At 33.7% G+C, this 15882-nt stretch overlaps 2 protein-coding genes and 1 pseudogene across 3 annotated transcripts; 1 reads left to right on the top strand and 2 right to left on the bottom strand.

Annotated features, from left to right (window-relative positions):
• Positions 1-1631: 1631 nt before the first annotated feature.
• LOC104701715 (protein TIFY 7) lies at positions 1632-4222 on the bottom strand. The gene is made up of 7 exons (XM_010417455.3): positions 3651-4222; positions 3402-3487; positions 2752-2906; positions 2572-2659; positions 2212-2482; positions 2051-2105; positions 1632-1964 (listed from the first exon to the last, which is right to left on the bottom strand). Exons 1-7 carry the CDS (start codon positions 3724-3726, stop codon positions 1871-1873), a joined length of 825 nt encoding a protein of 274 aa, XP_010415757.1. The 5' UTR covers positions 3727-4222; the 3' UTR covers positions 1632-1870.
• Positions 4223-5325: 1103 nt separating this feature from the next.
• LOC147941596 (uncharacterized) lies at positions 5326-6362 on the top strand (annotated as a pseudogene).
• Positions 6363-8647: 2285 nt separating this feature from the next.
• Positions 8648-10350, bottom strand: LOC104701714 (plasmodesmata-located protein 5). Of its 2 annotated transcripts, none has more exons than XM_010417453.3 (3): positions 9351-10350; positions 8990-9124; positions 8648-8900 (listed from the first exon to the last, which is right to left on the bottom strand). In XM_010417453.3, exons 1-3 carry the CDS (start codon positions 10213-10215, stop codon positions 8881-8883), a joined length of 1020 nt encoding a protein of 339 aa, XP_010415755.2. In that variant the 5' UTR covers positions 10216-10350; the 3' UTR covers positions 8648-8880. The 2 variants fall into 2 exon arrangements, with proteins under 2 accessions (XP_010415755.2, XP_010415756.2); XM_010417454.3 differs by having other exon boundaries at positions 8990-9121.
• Between the last annotated feature and the right edge of the window lie 5532 nt (positions 10351-15882).

Below are 15882 nucleotides of genomic sequence, written 5' to 3'. Positions count from 1 at the left end.
TAAAAGTGATGTTAAATTCCAAACCCCAATCATCTGTATGATTATAAGTTTATAACCAACGAATGATTGATACGTGTATCTTCTTCTCTTTTGTTATAAGGTTTGATACATACATATAATTTGATTATAACCAATGGATGATTGATACATATATCAAAAAACAAATTCAAGCATTATCTAAAAAATGTACTTTGAAGTTTGAAACGTAAGACATTTATGTTTTTGCCGGTGATTTAGGTAAAACTGTTGATCGCAAAATATCCATGTCCTTGTCTTGTGTTGAGCACAAGACATGTCCACGACAAAGCCTAAAATAACAAGTTTTTTTTTTTTTTTTTTTTTAATGTTCACACAAACCTCAGAGATAATACAAGTTTGGTTTATATTTAGGTTAATGACGAACAACCAGTTGTGTGTGTTGTCAAACAAAGAGAGAAGACATTAGAAATTTTTTTGGAAAGCTATGTTTCCGGAAAAACAAAATGTAAAACGTTAAATCGCTCATTTTAGGCCACTCAATTCAATTATTTCTTTCAATTGTCACCAACAAAAACTTGAGCAATGAAGATTCATGGAAAATAGGACTACACAACCACTGGTCAATTTACAATTTTTTATAGCCTTAAATCGTTCTCAATACCAATAGATAAACAAGAGAGATGAAACGTTGGCTTGTCTCAACATTTTTCTAACATTAAATCAATGAAAAATGATACAAAATTTTCAAATCAAAATCAAACTTATATTTATTAACTAAATTATGTATAAACATGTAGTATAGTGCTTTGTACCGGTAATGACGTAATGTTGATGTGTCACAACCCGGATCCAAATCCACATAAGACATGTTTTGGAAAAAAAGAACATATCGACTAATTCAAGAGACATAACACACTAAATATAAAAGTATCATCTTATAATTTTATAGGTTCAGGTTGTCTTTTGTTGTGAGTATAAATGACATACATTATATATAGGTAAATGTTAATGTCAGCGCACACTATCCTCTCCTATAAATGTGTTTATCCCTATAGTGAAATATCATCTCATAATTTCCACAAAAATCTCTTTCTAAGAAGAGTGTATTTAATTGAGAATGAACGAGATAACACTTAAAATGAGCATTAGGAATCATAAGAATCCATCAGTTGATATAACAAATCACAAACGGACTAAAATTAGCCCCAACAATGTACTTTTGAATTGTGTAGTGGTAGACTGGTAGTTCCAATTGCACAACTTGGTGGGGGCATGAAAAGACAACAAGAGTAAATGGTGTGAGATATGCAATACTGATAAGACGAGGATCGTTCGTTCTTATCCACTCATAAAATATGAACGTGTTTTTTGTGATGAATTTACAATTTCACAGGTTAAGTAAAGCTCTTTTGTTTTTATTTTTGGTCCTCCTCACCAAACTTTTCTATGGAGATATACATCTTCTTCACCGTTATTACTTTCATACGATATAATTTCTCTGCCTCAACAAATATAAATATCTATGGTTCCTACTCACGAATTTGGTATTTATTCTCTTTAGCAAATGTATCCAAAATTTTCGTTTGTGATCAGAAAAAGATGATTTAATAACGATAGTGAATATTTATTCGACCTTAAATTCTTGACAGACATGACAAACGTATATCTGTTATTGCTTAAGGTTATAAAGTAATAATCCTACAATAATAGATCAAAGCATTACAAACAATGATCAAATACAGAGACGCCCTAACGCCTTCTCCCGCACGTAAATATATATAAATGGTATAGGCTATAATCATAATCTAATGATTAAGAATAACATATTACCATCGCAAAAATAAAATAAAAAACCTCAAAAAGGTTTATAAAAAGAAATCAAGAAAGATTTTTAGGTAGGTGAAGTAGAAGAGTAGTTCATTCCACTGGATTCTCCTGTCGACAAATCAAGAAGCATCTTCTTGTATGGCATTGCATTCATAAGCCTGAAACCAACAAAACATTAACTCGTTATGATTTCAGTTGCAAAAGCTCGAGCTTCTTCTTATAAAGGAAAATACAAAAATCATACCTCTCTTTGCGCTTCTCCAAGAACCGAGCCAAGGATGCTTTCCGAGCTTGTGGAACTGATAAGAAAGCAATTTTTGAGTTTTAGATATATTCTATGTGATTTTTCCAAAAAGAAAAAAGAAAGAAGAAAAAGAAAAGAAAAGATATGTTTTAAGATTATACCCGAAGGAATCATGTTTCCAGGAGCTGCTGCATTGAATGATTCGATCATGCTCATTGCATTAGTCGTGGCAACATCAACGTGTTTGTTGTCCCTACATTTTGAGTAAGTATCATTGTGATTGGCAGAGCTTGACGATGCAGCAGCAGCAGTGTTATGGATTTGTTTTCCATACACTTTCTCAGCTTCTCGAACCGGTTGTTGTTTCTTCAAGCTGCTCTCTCCAGTTTCACCTTTAAAACCTTTCCCAGCACATAACATGATGGCTTGAGCCTATTCATAAATCATCATTAGCCTATGTTATTAGAACGTGTCATGTCATGTGTAAAATGTTAATCGTATGGAATCTTGATTATATATACCTTATCAGGAGATATGTCATTAAAGACGCTAACAGTTCCAGCGTAGAAGATAGTGAGCTGAGGAGGAGTTGATCCCGAAGAAGCCACTCTGTTTCCACAAAGCACATAACCAAAATCACAAATATGAAAATAGTAACAATATTTTGTTGAATTCTTTAGCATTAAAAAAAAAATAAATACCGTGGAACAAGTGAAGGATGAGTTGGTAAAGGAACTGATCCGCCTAGTAATAGCGGGGTCGCGTTCTGAAACGCACCACCAAATTGGCCTCTGCGGAAAACGCTAGCCGCGGAAACTGATCCCCACTGGTATCCACCCGGAAACACCTTAGCCTCCTGCGACGTCAACATCTTTACATTATTACATGTCTCTAATATTCTTACAACAAAAAAAAGTTGCCAATATGAAACGTGATCCGTGATCCAAACGCCAGACGCCACATATATATTTTTAATTAGATTATATAATTTGTCCCTAACTTTGCGGCTGGCAAACGACCCTACAAACTCTTTCTTATCAACACAACTTCTTTTAATAAAATATTAAGAAAAAAATTCTGGTATTGGCCACACATACACAACAACACAAGATGACAATTATGATTTGGATGTGTGTGGGACACAAACATAACACAACTTCTTAAATGTGTGTGTTAAAAGAATTGCTTAAATGGTAAAAAATTATGATTATCCGGTAGGCTAGCTTATAAAACCATTAGATTACCAAGTAAACAACAAGGATTTAACAGAATTATTAAAAAATTAGGAAACCAAATTAATTGGTAACTAAATTAAAGAGACTGAGCTGAATGTTAGTTAAGTTGAACCAACCTGAAAATCTGAAGCAGGCATGAAATTTGAAGTAGCAAGAACCTTAGCCTTCCCCAATTGTCTAGCTGCCTTCTTACTCAACAACCCTAAAAGTATATAAATTTTTTTAACTTTTCATTCAAGATTTAATGGAATCTTTTATTTTAAGTTTCGGAATCTGAAATTTATATTAAAATATAGAAAAAAAACTTTTGGACGATATATAAACATTAAAAATAAAAAGATCCTAGAGACAAGAAGAACACAAACCTCGTACTCCGACACCATCATCGTTATTACAACTCAGATACTGCTTGTCGCTCAAACCCAGAAAATCTCTTTCCATTGCAATAGACAAAAAAAACGCTCAAATTACGTTATCTAGCTTCTCTCTGTTTGTGCACAAAACAATTCAATTTAAAAGAAAGAAAGAAAGAAAGAAAGAAGTGGAGAGAAACAACAACAAAGGAAGGTTTCGTTTTGGTAAACACACTTTTGGAGAGGAGTCTAATTTTTATAACCCGCTTTGTATTTCTTGTTGTTCTTTAAAGAAGGGTCTTTAATTTGCTTGATTAAAGCATGTGGTTGCTTTCTTTTTTTTTTTTAATACCGGGAACTAACGGTTGGTGTGACCGGTTAGACTGGTTAATTATCACGTGTTTATTCTTTTGATTTTTTTGATTTCTGAGGACCATATACAATTAGACATCTGTCGGTGGCTAAGTGCTTGTTTCTATTTAATTCTTTTTTTTTTTTTTTTCAAAAAGGTTTTGTGGCTTATTGGATTTGGATATTTTATTTGTGAACTCACTCTCTCACACATGTAAAAGGTGTGTGGGTTTGGTTCTTCGTATGCAGCGGTTTGATATTTATCACTTTCATTTCATTTTTTTTTTTTTTATGTTTTTCTTCGTAAAGTATTATGATATCTATCATGATGATGACTTTGATGAGCTGATCGCCGACGAGACTCTTTCGTGGAGACGAAGTGTCACTTTATTGGGTAACCCACGAGGGATGATGCTCAATGGGCTGAACGAAGTTTCCCTTAGCTTATATTAAGGCCTATAAAGTATGTTATCGATCGGCCCCATAAACACTGTCCACTAGATTGGCTAAATGCATAATTCTTCAAGTTTTCTTTTGAGTTTTGACATCAAACTAACCCTTAAAGAACATGTAGATTGAGTATTCTTACTAAAGCGAATTTTCTAATACGTGGAAGTTTTGAATCTTTGATAAATGTTATTGTTATACCATATGATACTATTTTTTTTTTCTCTTATACATCAAGAGTTTCAAACATATACATTTCATTTATTAGTTTAATGTATAGAAGAAGAACCAGGTTATTAAGCAATCTCTCATCGATGGTACATGTCAAAACTATCAGAAAATAAAGAATATGGAAAAGAATTAGTTGGTCTTTCAAAGTCATAAAAACCATTTGGCAAATTGGCTTACAATTTTAAATTACAATTTTTAATGATTTAAAAAAGGATATTATTAGACCATCAACAATGGAGGTGTTAAAAAAAATATTCAACAGTTTCATAACTCCAATGGAGTTGTTGAAAAAAAAAACTGACGTGGATTAATTTCTGTTGAATTCATTCAACCGGTTGAATAAAAAAATTTGGACCCCACAAACACATGCCCACATTCAATTTTCGTTTTTGTTTTTGTTTTTTTGTTTTTTTGTTTGTCAGAAAAAGGAATAAATATATGAGAGAGACATGTGTCGTATATTTATTGGACAGTAAGATTTTGGAGATGTTTTTTTATCTTATCATTTCAAAATCAATTATTATATAGTAAATAATTTTTTTTTATAAAATAATTTTTATATCAAAATTCATCATTTTTAAAACTCTATAAATAAAGACTTGCTTCATTTTATTCCGACACAAAAAAAAACCAACATTTCTACTATATTTTCAAATTCTTCTCTAATAAACTCTTGTTTATTTCAAATTTTTTTTTTTGGGAATGGATCCTAACAACAATCCTACCCAAAATTCTACTAATTACCGTTTTCCATTTCCAAATCCCAACAATTATCCAAATCTTTATTTCAACCAATCTCAAAATATCCCAAATTATGGCTTTCCACCAAATTTTCCAATCCCGTCATATGTTCCAAACTATAATCCATATTATGGATCCATGATGCCATATTCATCTCAACCACCTCTTTATTTTTCTACTCCAACGGGTAATGAAAGAGTTCAAGATGTTAAAGAAATTGAATTTCCCGGATTTTCTACGCAAGTAACTCTTGGAGGGATGAACAGTGCTGAAGCCACTCCAAATACAGAAGATTCAACTCCAACTCGCCGGAAAAGCCCCAAATGGACAACAGAGCAAAATTTGGTGTTATTGAGTGGATGGATTAAATATGGAACAGACAGCGTTGTTGGTAAAAACCAAAAAAGTGAAGCTGATTGGGGTAAAATTGTTGACTACTGTAATGAGCATTGCTTATTTCATCCTCCTCGCGACGGAGCTTCATGCAGAAATCATTACAACTACATGAATCAAAAAATAGGTAAATGGATTGGTGCTTATGATAACGCCAAGCGTTTACAACAAAGCGGCTGGTCGGAGAATGATGTATTGGCAAAAGCGTATGAATTATATTCAAGTTCTACAAAAGGCCAATTCAATTTAATGTCAGAATGGCAAGCTGTTCGTGATCAACCACGTTATGGTAGTCAAGTAGAAGGGAATACTGGATCTGGGAGCAGTGGATCGAAGAGATCTCGTGAGAGTGATGCAAGTGGAGGCAAACCAATTAATGAAAGAAAGAAATGAAGCTAAGAAGATGAAGATGTATCTAAAGCTAAGTGAAAAAGAGCATCTTGATGACCGAAGTAAAGAGTTGTTGGAGAAGTTGAGTCACGATCTATTTGGAAATTAACTATTCTCAACTGTCTGGTTCGGTTATGTATTTTCTGTTTTAATAATGTGTGCTTGTTTCGATCTGCTTTAATAACGTGTGTATGTATCTTTGTGTTTTAATAATGTGTGCTTGTTTTCTTCTTCTTTAATAATGTGTGCTTGTTTTCTTCTTCTTTAATAATGTGTTTTTTGTTTTCTTCTTTAATATTTGGCTCTTTCTCCGACAATGAAATTTGTGCCTTTCGGCTTTATCACAAAATCTAATCGATATCTATTAATTAAGTAAATGTAAATTTTGTTTGGAATCCAATGATATCAACCACTCAATTTCTTATAAATGAAACCTCATTCTTTCCTTTTTGTATACCAATAACACAATCCACATCTTACTAAAAAAATATCAATAACACAATCCTCAATGGATCCATATGATTTTCCTTTTGATGTTGAAGCTTACAAACGACAGTCACAAATTGAAGAAAGATATATCGTGAACCGGTTTAGAGAGCGTCGAAACAAAATAGAAGAAGATTATCCACGTCGTAGCACGAGAAAATATTTCAAGAGAGATCATGTAGCCGCGAACCAAAGATTGATTGACGAGTACTTTACTGATCAACCTACATATGATGATGCAATGTTTCGTCGTCGATTGCGGATGTGAAAACAAGTTTTCCTCCGAATCGTTGGTGACCTGTCAAACAGTGACAACTACTTCACCCAACGAGTTGACGCAGCCAATAAAGAAGGTATATCCCCACTAGCGAAATGTACCACAACTATGCGAATGTTAGCATATGGTATGGCGGCAGAAGCGGTCGATGAGTACATCAAAATCGGAGGTACTACATCATTGGAGTGCTTGCGTAGATTTTGTAAAGGAATCATACATTTGTATGAGCAAGTGTATCTCAGAGCTCCAACTCAAGATGACCTCCAAAGAATTTTGCATGTCAGCGAGATGCGGGGGTTTCCAGGGATGATTGGAAGTATTGATTGCATGCACTGGGAATGGAAAAATTGTCCTACGGCGTGGGAAGGTCAACTTACTCGAGGAGATATGGGAACCACCACTGTTATTCTTGAAGCAGTTGCATCTCATGATCTATGGATATGGCATGCTTTTATTGGGTGTCCAGGCACATTGAACGATATCAATGTTCTAGATCGTTCACCAGTGTTCGATGATGTTGAACAAGGAAATACTCAAAAAGTGAACTTCTTTGTGAACCAACGCCCATATGATATGGCATACTATCTAGCTGATGGTATCTATCCTTCTTATCCAACTTTCGTCAAATCAATTCGTCTTCTTCAAAGTAAACCAGACAAGTTATTTGCACAACACCAAGAAGGATGTCGGAAGGACATTGAACATGCATTTGGAGTGTTACAAGCTCGATTTAAAATAATTCGCGAACTAGCACGTTTGTGAGACATAGCCGATTTAGCTATGATCATGCGGTCATGTATTATATTACATAATATGATTGTTGAGGATGAACGAGATACATATGCGCAACATTGGACTGATTATGATCAGTCTAAGGCAAGTGGTTCTAGTACATCACAACCATTCTCTACCGAGGTGCTACCTGCTTTTGCAAATCATGTGCGTGCTAGATGTCAATTACGTGATTCAAATGTCCATCATGAATTGCAAGCAGATCTAGTGAAACACATATGGGCAAAATTCGGGATGTTCCGTGATTAAAGAGGTTTTTAAATTTGAAGTTTTTAAACACAAATGTCTGTGTGTTTGTATTTTCCGAATTTGAAGTTTGTGTAATTTTATTTGTTTTAATAATAATAATTTTTATTTTTGTTATATTAAAATATTAAGAAAAAATATAAAATTAAATTAAAAAAATAATAATGTAACTTTTATTAATTTTGAATTACTAGAAATCTGTTGTTATCAAATTAAGTAAAAATGAAAATATAAAGTGAAAATAGTAGGGTAAGGTGTTGAATTTAATTAAACAAAACCATTGGAGGGTTAAAATTAATTTGGGTGTTAAATTATTAGGTGGAAGAAAGAGAAAATGATGTGGAGTATTAAAAATTGAGGTGGAAGGTATTGAAAAAAAACAACCATTCTATATAGTCTTAGGCCAAGTCTTCAGTTGAGTTCTTTAGACAATATGAGAATAAATAATGATGCCATAAGAAGAAAAGATTCGTTTTGCCATACACAATAGGACGAGCAAAATGATTTTATTTTTTTTGGATCTCTAACCTATATATATTTCGTGTTTATTGTGTTCCATTATTCTTGACACGTTCATTTCTTTAAACATATGTGTGTGTTTTCTTGTTAATTAATTACTTTTAAATTTGCATAGACGAAAAGTGGCATTTATAGATACAGAATCGAATGTTTCATTCACATGAAAGAAGAATATATCGATTTGGCCTATATAAGTCCGACAATTATACATAAATCGATTCGAAACGACAATAATATAAATATTAATTTACTTACTATAACTACGACGTACATCTTATGAGGGAGAACCAAAAAGAAATTACAAAAATACAACTAGCTAGCAGTGGCTCGACTCGAGTCGTTGGGTGATCTCTTTCCCACTTTGTCTTTTCATTTACACCATTTCTCATCTGCAAAAGGCATACACGTAGTAATTTTAGATCTTGTCTATATCTGAACCAAACAAAAACGAAAATTAAATTATAAAAAACCTATATACCTTGTAATTTTCTACATTGCTTTCCAAGAAAAGCGAGAAACACAACGAGCAAAATGATTAAGGTGACGATTCCTATTATTATCGCCAATGTTTTCCCAACTCCGTTATCATCCTTACTGTCCTTCTTCTCTCCTTCTGTCAATAATTTAACATTTCACGGGTTTAAAATTCGAATATGGTTTGATTAGTAAACTATTAATATTTTTAAAAGTTAATCGTCTAAATAATTCTCATATTTCTCGACTTGACTAGAGATGTTGCTTTCTATGGTTACATTACTTACATTTGTATATTTTCTTAATCTCGTGTGACTATGACTTTTTATTATACTACTAATAAAAACAAATAAAGGAAGACTGACCATAGTTTGGGGTCTGACGCGCGTGACTGCCAGCGACACTGAAACGCGCGTAACACTTGGACAAGTAAACGTATCCTCCCTGAGCCATCCCACAATCAGATTTGAGCCGTCCGATTGCATCAGACAAGCAATCCTGACACTGTGCTGTACTTAGATCTCCCATGCACTGAGCCACCCCCTGAACATTCCCGTTCCCACTGGTCCTGTAGGGCTCGCTTCCGGAACCTAAAGAACCGATGACGTCACTTATTCTGGTCAACCCATCCTGGTCGTTGAATTCCATCGCCTGCCCACATTTGTTGAGCCTCAACGTTTTGTCTTGCATCCCAAAGAACGAACTGTTGTCGTACCGGACCAGACAGCTGTCCATCATCAAGAACCCGGAGTACGAGTTGGAACATAAGGTTCCCACCTGTGCGTTGGCGCGTGATACGCACGTCGAGCAGGCGCTTGGGTCGAGGTCGCCCCGGCACTGGAAAAGACCGTATACGGTAACCCCCGGTTCGGGCTTTTTGTTAGGAACGGTGAAGTTGGCATATGGGATTTGGACGGTGGAGCTGACAAAGGAAGAGAGGAGAGAGTTTAGGTTTGTCTCGTAGCCGGAGCCAGGGGAGAACTTAGCCGGAGAGCAAACGGCGTATATGTAATTGTCCGTGGGGGCGGAGGACGATGGATTCATTAGGATGATGGCGGTGAGAAGGAAACAGAGAAGGGTCGTCTTTGTCTTGGACATGTTTAGTTGTTTACCTTCTTCTTTTTGAGAGATAGAGAAAGTGAGATGATTTGGTAAAATAGAAGTTGTAGAGAGAAGACTTGCTTTAAAGAGAATTAACGTAAAGAAGGGTGCTCTTATGTGTGGTTCCATGTTGCATGCTTTATTTTTTATTTTTTTGGGTTGGGGACGTTCTTTAGACTTTCTACAATTTCCGTTCTCTAGACTTTCTACAATTTGCAAATTCCGTGTTATTCAAATTACTAAAAATAATGCAACTCATTCTCCGTTTTTAGACTGATTTGTTTAGAACTTAAATGTGGAATTTGGCAATGTGCGTCTATTTAATGTCCATTACAATTTTCTTTTATGTTAAAGTCTATTTTTATAGGCTTTTTACTCATTTGATTTGTATTCGTCCATTCGATTTTGAGACTTCAACAGTGACTTCTGTATTTTCTTTTTCTTCTACCGTTATTACGAGTTAATCAATAATCACTTTTCTATAATCCACTCCACTAATTAAGAAGGAGAATAAATTGAGGAGTTTCTTGAGGCCTTGACTTTTCTAATAGTATATATGGATCCTCTATGGAGTTTAAAGGCGTATAAAATTGGCGGAATTGCCACGAAATTGATTCAAAACAAGCTTATTGACATTTAATATAAGGGTCGCCAAAGATGTCTTTCTCAATATTTCTTTCATATATATCTTCGGTCTACTTTTGTCTTTTACGAAGTGAATACAGGAAGAAGCTTCTAGCATTATGTGTGTGTGTATATATATTGTCATGATAAAGATAAATAGACCATAGCTAGTAGTGAGTTTCTTGGTTAGAAAAGCAATATGTTATATGAGTAACAGAAAATGATGCGGAGTAATGAGCGGACTATACGTCATGAAAATGAGTTATGGTTATTAGTTTATTACATATAGTATGGCGTATAGAATTTGGATAGGTTTTGATCAAAAAAAAAAAAAAGAATTTGGATAGGCAATGGTACTTTTAAATGAATTTTAATTATATGGAAAGGGATATTGGCGTGCTGGTAGAGATATATAATACATTATACAATCATGGTTGTATTTTTATAAAATGAGATCAACAGGGTTACTAGGCTTCCAACGTCAAAGTTTCAGTTACAGGACCGGTAAGCTAATAGATAAAATAATGCAGTTCTCTGACCTACTTCTGTGTAGTTTCTTCAAACCACCACACGGTCGATTGTGTAAGACTTTTTCTTTGGCTATAGAGCATATATATTGATATTGTCATATAAACTATAGTATTTTTCTTTTACTATTGTTGATATATGAAAATACTGTTTTAAAATCCACTAGTATATCTGTTGTAATGCCCAACAGTCCGACACATATAAATTGATTAATTACAACATGCGTGTAGTGTATATCCTCTAATCATTATAAATTAACTAGAATTTGTACCCGCGCACGCGCGAAATTTTAATTTAAAATATTTTTTATCAATAGAAATTGTTGAGCTCAAATATAATCATTCCAATTTTTAAATATAAATATATAATTTACTTTACTCAGTGATATACAACATATATATTTTTAAAGATAATATTTGTTGTTATATCTATTTGCGATTTTACGTGGGATTTTAGTTAAATTTTTTATCAATTAGAATCATCGAATATGAATATAATTTGAATATTAAAAGATAAATCTATATAAATACCGTACTTATTTTGAACAAGGTTCCTTGGTTTGTGCGGTATATAAACCCAGTCGTAAAGCCCGCATCTCTCAACAAATTAAGGCGAGTCTCATAGTCTCCGTCAGAAGATCCAATAACAAAGAGCGCTGGTGGCCCTGTTATCATCTGCTGCTGAAATATTAGAAGATCAATAGCCATGTCCGAAGCTTGCTTACCTCTAAACCCCATGTCAGAAGCTAGTTGAAACGTAACCTCCGCCGCCACCGTTCTCTCCCAAACTAAATTAACCCTCTCTATCTCACTCTTTGTCCCAGCTATGGCAACAATGGTAATGGTTATCAGACCATTATATCCATTTACCTGAAACAACCGCTCAATGCATAGCGGAATCCGCTGTAGGTCAACACCCCGAGGTACGGACAGCGAATCCAGATCCAAATAGAAGAAGATTGGCTGGTTCGGGTTCTCTGGAATGGGTAAGGGATCTGGAAGTGGGGGCAAAGTTGGAGGAAAAATGAGGGGTATGGTTAGATCCATCCTAACAAGCAAACAAAATGAGAAATTCCAAAGTTTTGGATGACAAAAAAAGCAGTGAGTATGACACTCAGATCCAGCTAGCGGCTGCAAAGCAATAATATTGTCGACAATCTTCTGACCTTTTATTTTTAAAAGAGTTCATTCCATATTCATATCCCATGAAAACATAATTTTAAAAGTTCTAACGCCAATGTCCTAATTATAAAGACCATTTAAATATATCGATATCCTACATTAAATGCGAATATACAAAGTTTCATGAATAATTTTACTGCTATGTCGCTACAATGAGGTTGTCCAAATGCATCATCTGCCATAATAGAATTTCATACTATGTCAAGAATGCTTAAACGATGAAACATTTAAACCCCACAATGAATATCTATTCACTAATCCAAGCTACATATTTTTCTAAAATCTCATATGTTATTTGCAGATGTTAATTTTTTGATGCAACCTCAGCTTCGTCTTCTAAAAAAAAACATAGTGTACTTTGAATATGTTGTTTTTGCCAATGTTTTGGGTTAAAAGCATTTGATAACAAAACATTTGATAATATATATATATATATATTATATATGTTATATATGTTTTATATCATATTATAAAATTGTAGCTCGAGTTGATAATATACCTTATGAGATATGCTACACAAATCACATGCCACTTTTTGTAACGGCTTGCATATCATTTTTTTTATATTTCCTGACCATTGATTTTGTTTTTTTAGATAGACTATTTTTTCAAAATTATTTTTCAAAATTATTTTTCATAGTTTTTCCAAAAAAAAGTGTGCCCCTTACAATGTATTTATTTTAGATCAAAACTTTTAAGTTAAGTTAAGTTAAGTAATTAATCTTTTCTTTTTTATAAGTAAAATTTAATAATAAATCTTTATGGTATATGTTTCTTAGAAACTAATGTTTCACTTCAATTTTATTTTCATGTTTAGATTTTTGTAAATACATTTACATAACTTGTTTTTTTACTCCACCATGCATTAAAATCTTACTTACATTCTAAAACTCATTAACCCATTCTAAATTTTGGAATATAATCATTTTATGGTTATAATTTTAATAATAACATTATCACTAAAACAAATTTATAGTGTTATTTTTTACTATTTTAAAATTTTCATTTAATTTACTTAATTCATTTTTAGATAGTTATTATTTTTATTATTTACTAAAAAATTATATTATTATTTATACTATTTTAAAATTTAATTAATTTGAGTTAGTTTGTTTTTTATTTATTTTTTACTATTATTAATTATAATTAATAAATATGCAATGAATGAATATTAAAAATAGTATTTTTTATGCAAAAAAAAATGATTAAGTGGATGCTGATGTAGAGGAAGGAGAAGTGAGCAAAATTAACTATATATATATAGATTACAACATGCATGTAGTGTATATCAAAATTAAATGAAAAAAAAAAACAGAAAAAAAAAACATGCATGTAGTGTTATCACCTTTTACAGTCATGATACTAAAACATTGCTAATTGAAAATTGTGTAACACTAAAACGTAATCATTTTCTCGAGAAGGGATCTATGTTAATCAGTTATGAAGTTGAAAGAATAACATTACTCATTAATTAGAAGATACATTCTAATAATTGAGAGCAGAAATTTATGGTAATTACGTGGTGTCATCATATTACTTTCCAAAATAAAACGTAACATAAGCAGAGAGAAAAGATATCAGTGAAAAGAACAGCTAAAGAAAGACTGGATAACGTTTGTAAAGGAGACTTACAAGTTTATATCATTCACTAACGATCATGGGCCTACCAAAAATAAAATAGTAAAAGACTTTTGTTTTAATTTATGACTTAGCTTTAGTGCCTATAGAAAGTTCTAAACATTGTTGCTCCAAATTAGGGGTGTTTAATCTTCGATTTTGATTTGGTTTTTCTTTTCTTTTTTTTGCATTTTTTGGGGTAATAATATTTTGATTCGATTAGAATTAGACTGGATTGATACTTCGAACATCTTTTTTTATAGTACCTCGTAAATTAATCTGTTTTGGTTTTCCGATCCATCCCGCAGTTTAATTCTCATGAGCATCTCTCGGGTAAATTCTTTATTGAATTTTGGATTATTGATATTGGTGCTTCGAATCACATGACCGGTAATGTTGATTTTCTGTTAGATGTGCGGGATATGGCTCCCATGTTCATTAAACTGCCGGATGGTCGACTCACTTTGACTACACGGACAAGCAATATTCGTTTAGGCTCTCAATTGCGGTTAAATAACGTGTTTTTCATTGATGAGATGCAATGTCATCTTATTTCAGTATCACAGTTAAGCAAAGAAAGTGGTTGTCTTATCAGCTGTCTGATAAGATTTGTGTTATCCAAGACCGCATCACACAGATGGTGATTGGAGTGGGTGAGGAGCAACATGGACTTTATTTTTGTAGAGGTCTCGAGGTCGCGCGTATGGCACAATCTATGGAGAAGCAGTCTAGTGATGTGTGGCATCGGCGATTAGGTCACCCTGCCTCTAAAGCGATGGAGTTGTTGCGGTTGTCGGATTCTAGTATTAGTAGTGGTTTTGATTTTAATTCTTGCGATGTTTGTATTCGTGCAAAAAAATCTCGTGATCTTTTTCCGTTAAGCATTAATAAAACATCAGAGAGTTTTGAGTTAGTTCATTGTGATTTATAGGGTCCATATCGGACTCCCTCCATTTGTGGTTCTCGCTACTTTCTCACAATCCTTGATGATTACTCTCGAGCATTATGGATTTATTTGTTGCCAAATAAAACAGAAGCACCCACTACTCTTCGGAATTTTATCTCTCTTGTCGAACGACAATTTGAATGCAAGGTTAAGACCATTAGGAGCGACAATGGTTCTGAATTTCTATGTCTTACCAATTATTTCCGGGATAACGGAATTATTCATGAGACATCTTGTGTTGGTACGCCTCAACAGAACAATCGTGTTGAACGTAAACATCGACATATTTTGAATGTTGCTCGGGCTCTTCGTTTTCAAGCTTATCTTCCGGTTGAATTTTAGAGTCTTTGTGTCTTGACAGCAGGTTATTTGATAAATCGCACTCCCACGCCTGTTCTTAAAGGAAAAAGTTTGTTTGAAGTTTTGTATAATCTCTCTCCTCCCCTCACTCACTTACGTATTTTTGGTTGTCTTTGCTATGTGCATAATCAAAAACATAGTGGTGATAAGTTTGCAACGCGGAGTAATCGTTCTGTTTTTATTGGTTACCCTTTCGGGAAGAAAGGTTGGAAGGTTTACAATTTAGACACTAAGGTCATTTCGACATCTAGAGATGTTGTGTTTCTCGAGCAAGAGTTTCCGTTTTCTACAACGAAGCTTGATGGTTCATCTTCGCCCTCGCCACTATTGTCACTCCCGACAAAAATTGAGGATGATTGTTTTGACCTTGCTCCTGTCTCTCCATCTTCGATTGCTCCACCTCCTTCGTCTCCTAATGACAATGTCTGTTTATCTCCGGTTGCTGATCAGTCTTTGCCGGTTCCCCCGACAATGCCTCTTACTCCTGCATTTGTTGAACCTGTTTCACCTGTCATCGTGCCTATGCTACCGGATAACGTT

This window comes from Camelina sativa, chromosome 7, assembly GCF_030686135.1.
Source record: "Camelina sativa cultivar CO46 ecotype springtype chromosome 7, ASM3068613v1".
NCBI lineage: Eukaryota > Viridiplantae > Streptophyta > Magnoliopsida > Brassicales > Brassicaceae > Camelina > Camelina sativa.
Note: the sequence above shows the minus strand (reverse complement) of the source record. Positions and strands in the feature narration are given on the sequence as shown.

Excerpts from the sequence above, each read along its gene's own strand:
- LOC104701715 (XM_010417455.3), bottom strand. The coding sequence starts at position 3,726 with ATGGAAAGAGATTTTCTGGGTTTGAGCGACAAGCAGTATCTGAGTTGT. Across the intron at positions 3,488-3,650 it reads TGATGGTGTCGGAGTACGAG|GGTTGTTGAGTAAGAAGGCA; the intron begins GTTTGTGTTCTT and ends ATATACTTTTAG. Across the intron at positions 2,660-2,751 it reads CATCCTTCACTTGTTCCACG|AGTGGCTTCTTCGGGATCAA; the intron begins GTATTTATTTTT and ends TTGTGGAAACAG.
- LOC104701714 (XM_010417453.3), bottom strand. The coding sequence starts at position 10,215 with ATGGAACCACACATAAGAGCACCCTTCTTTACGTTAATTCTCTTTAAA. Across the intron at positions 9,125-9,350 it reads GCGTCAGACCCCAAACTATG|AAGGAGAGAAGAAGGACAGT; the intron begins GTCAGTCTTCCT and ends AATTATTGACAG. Across the intron at positions 8,901-8,989 it reads GCAATGTAGAAAATTACAAG|ATGAGAAATGGTGTAAATGA; the intron begins GTATATAGGTTT and ends TGCCTTTTGCAG.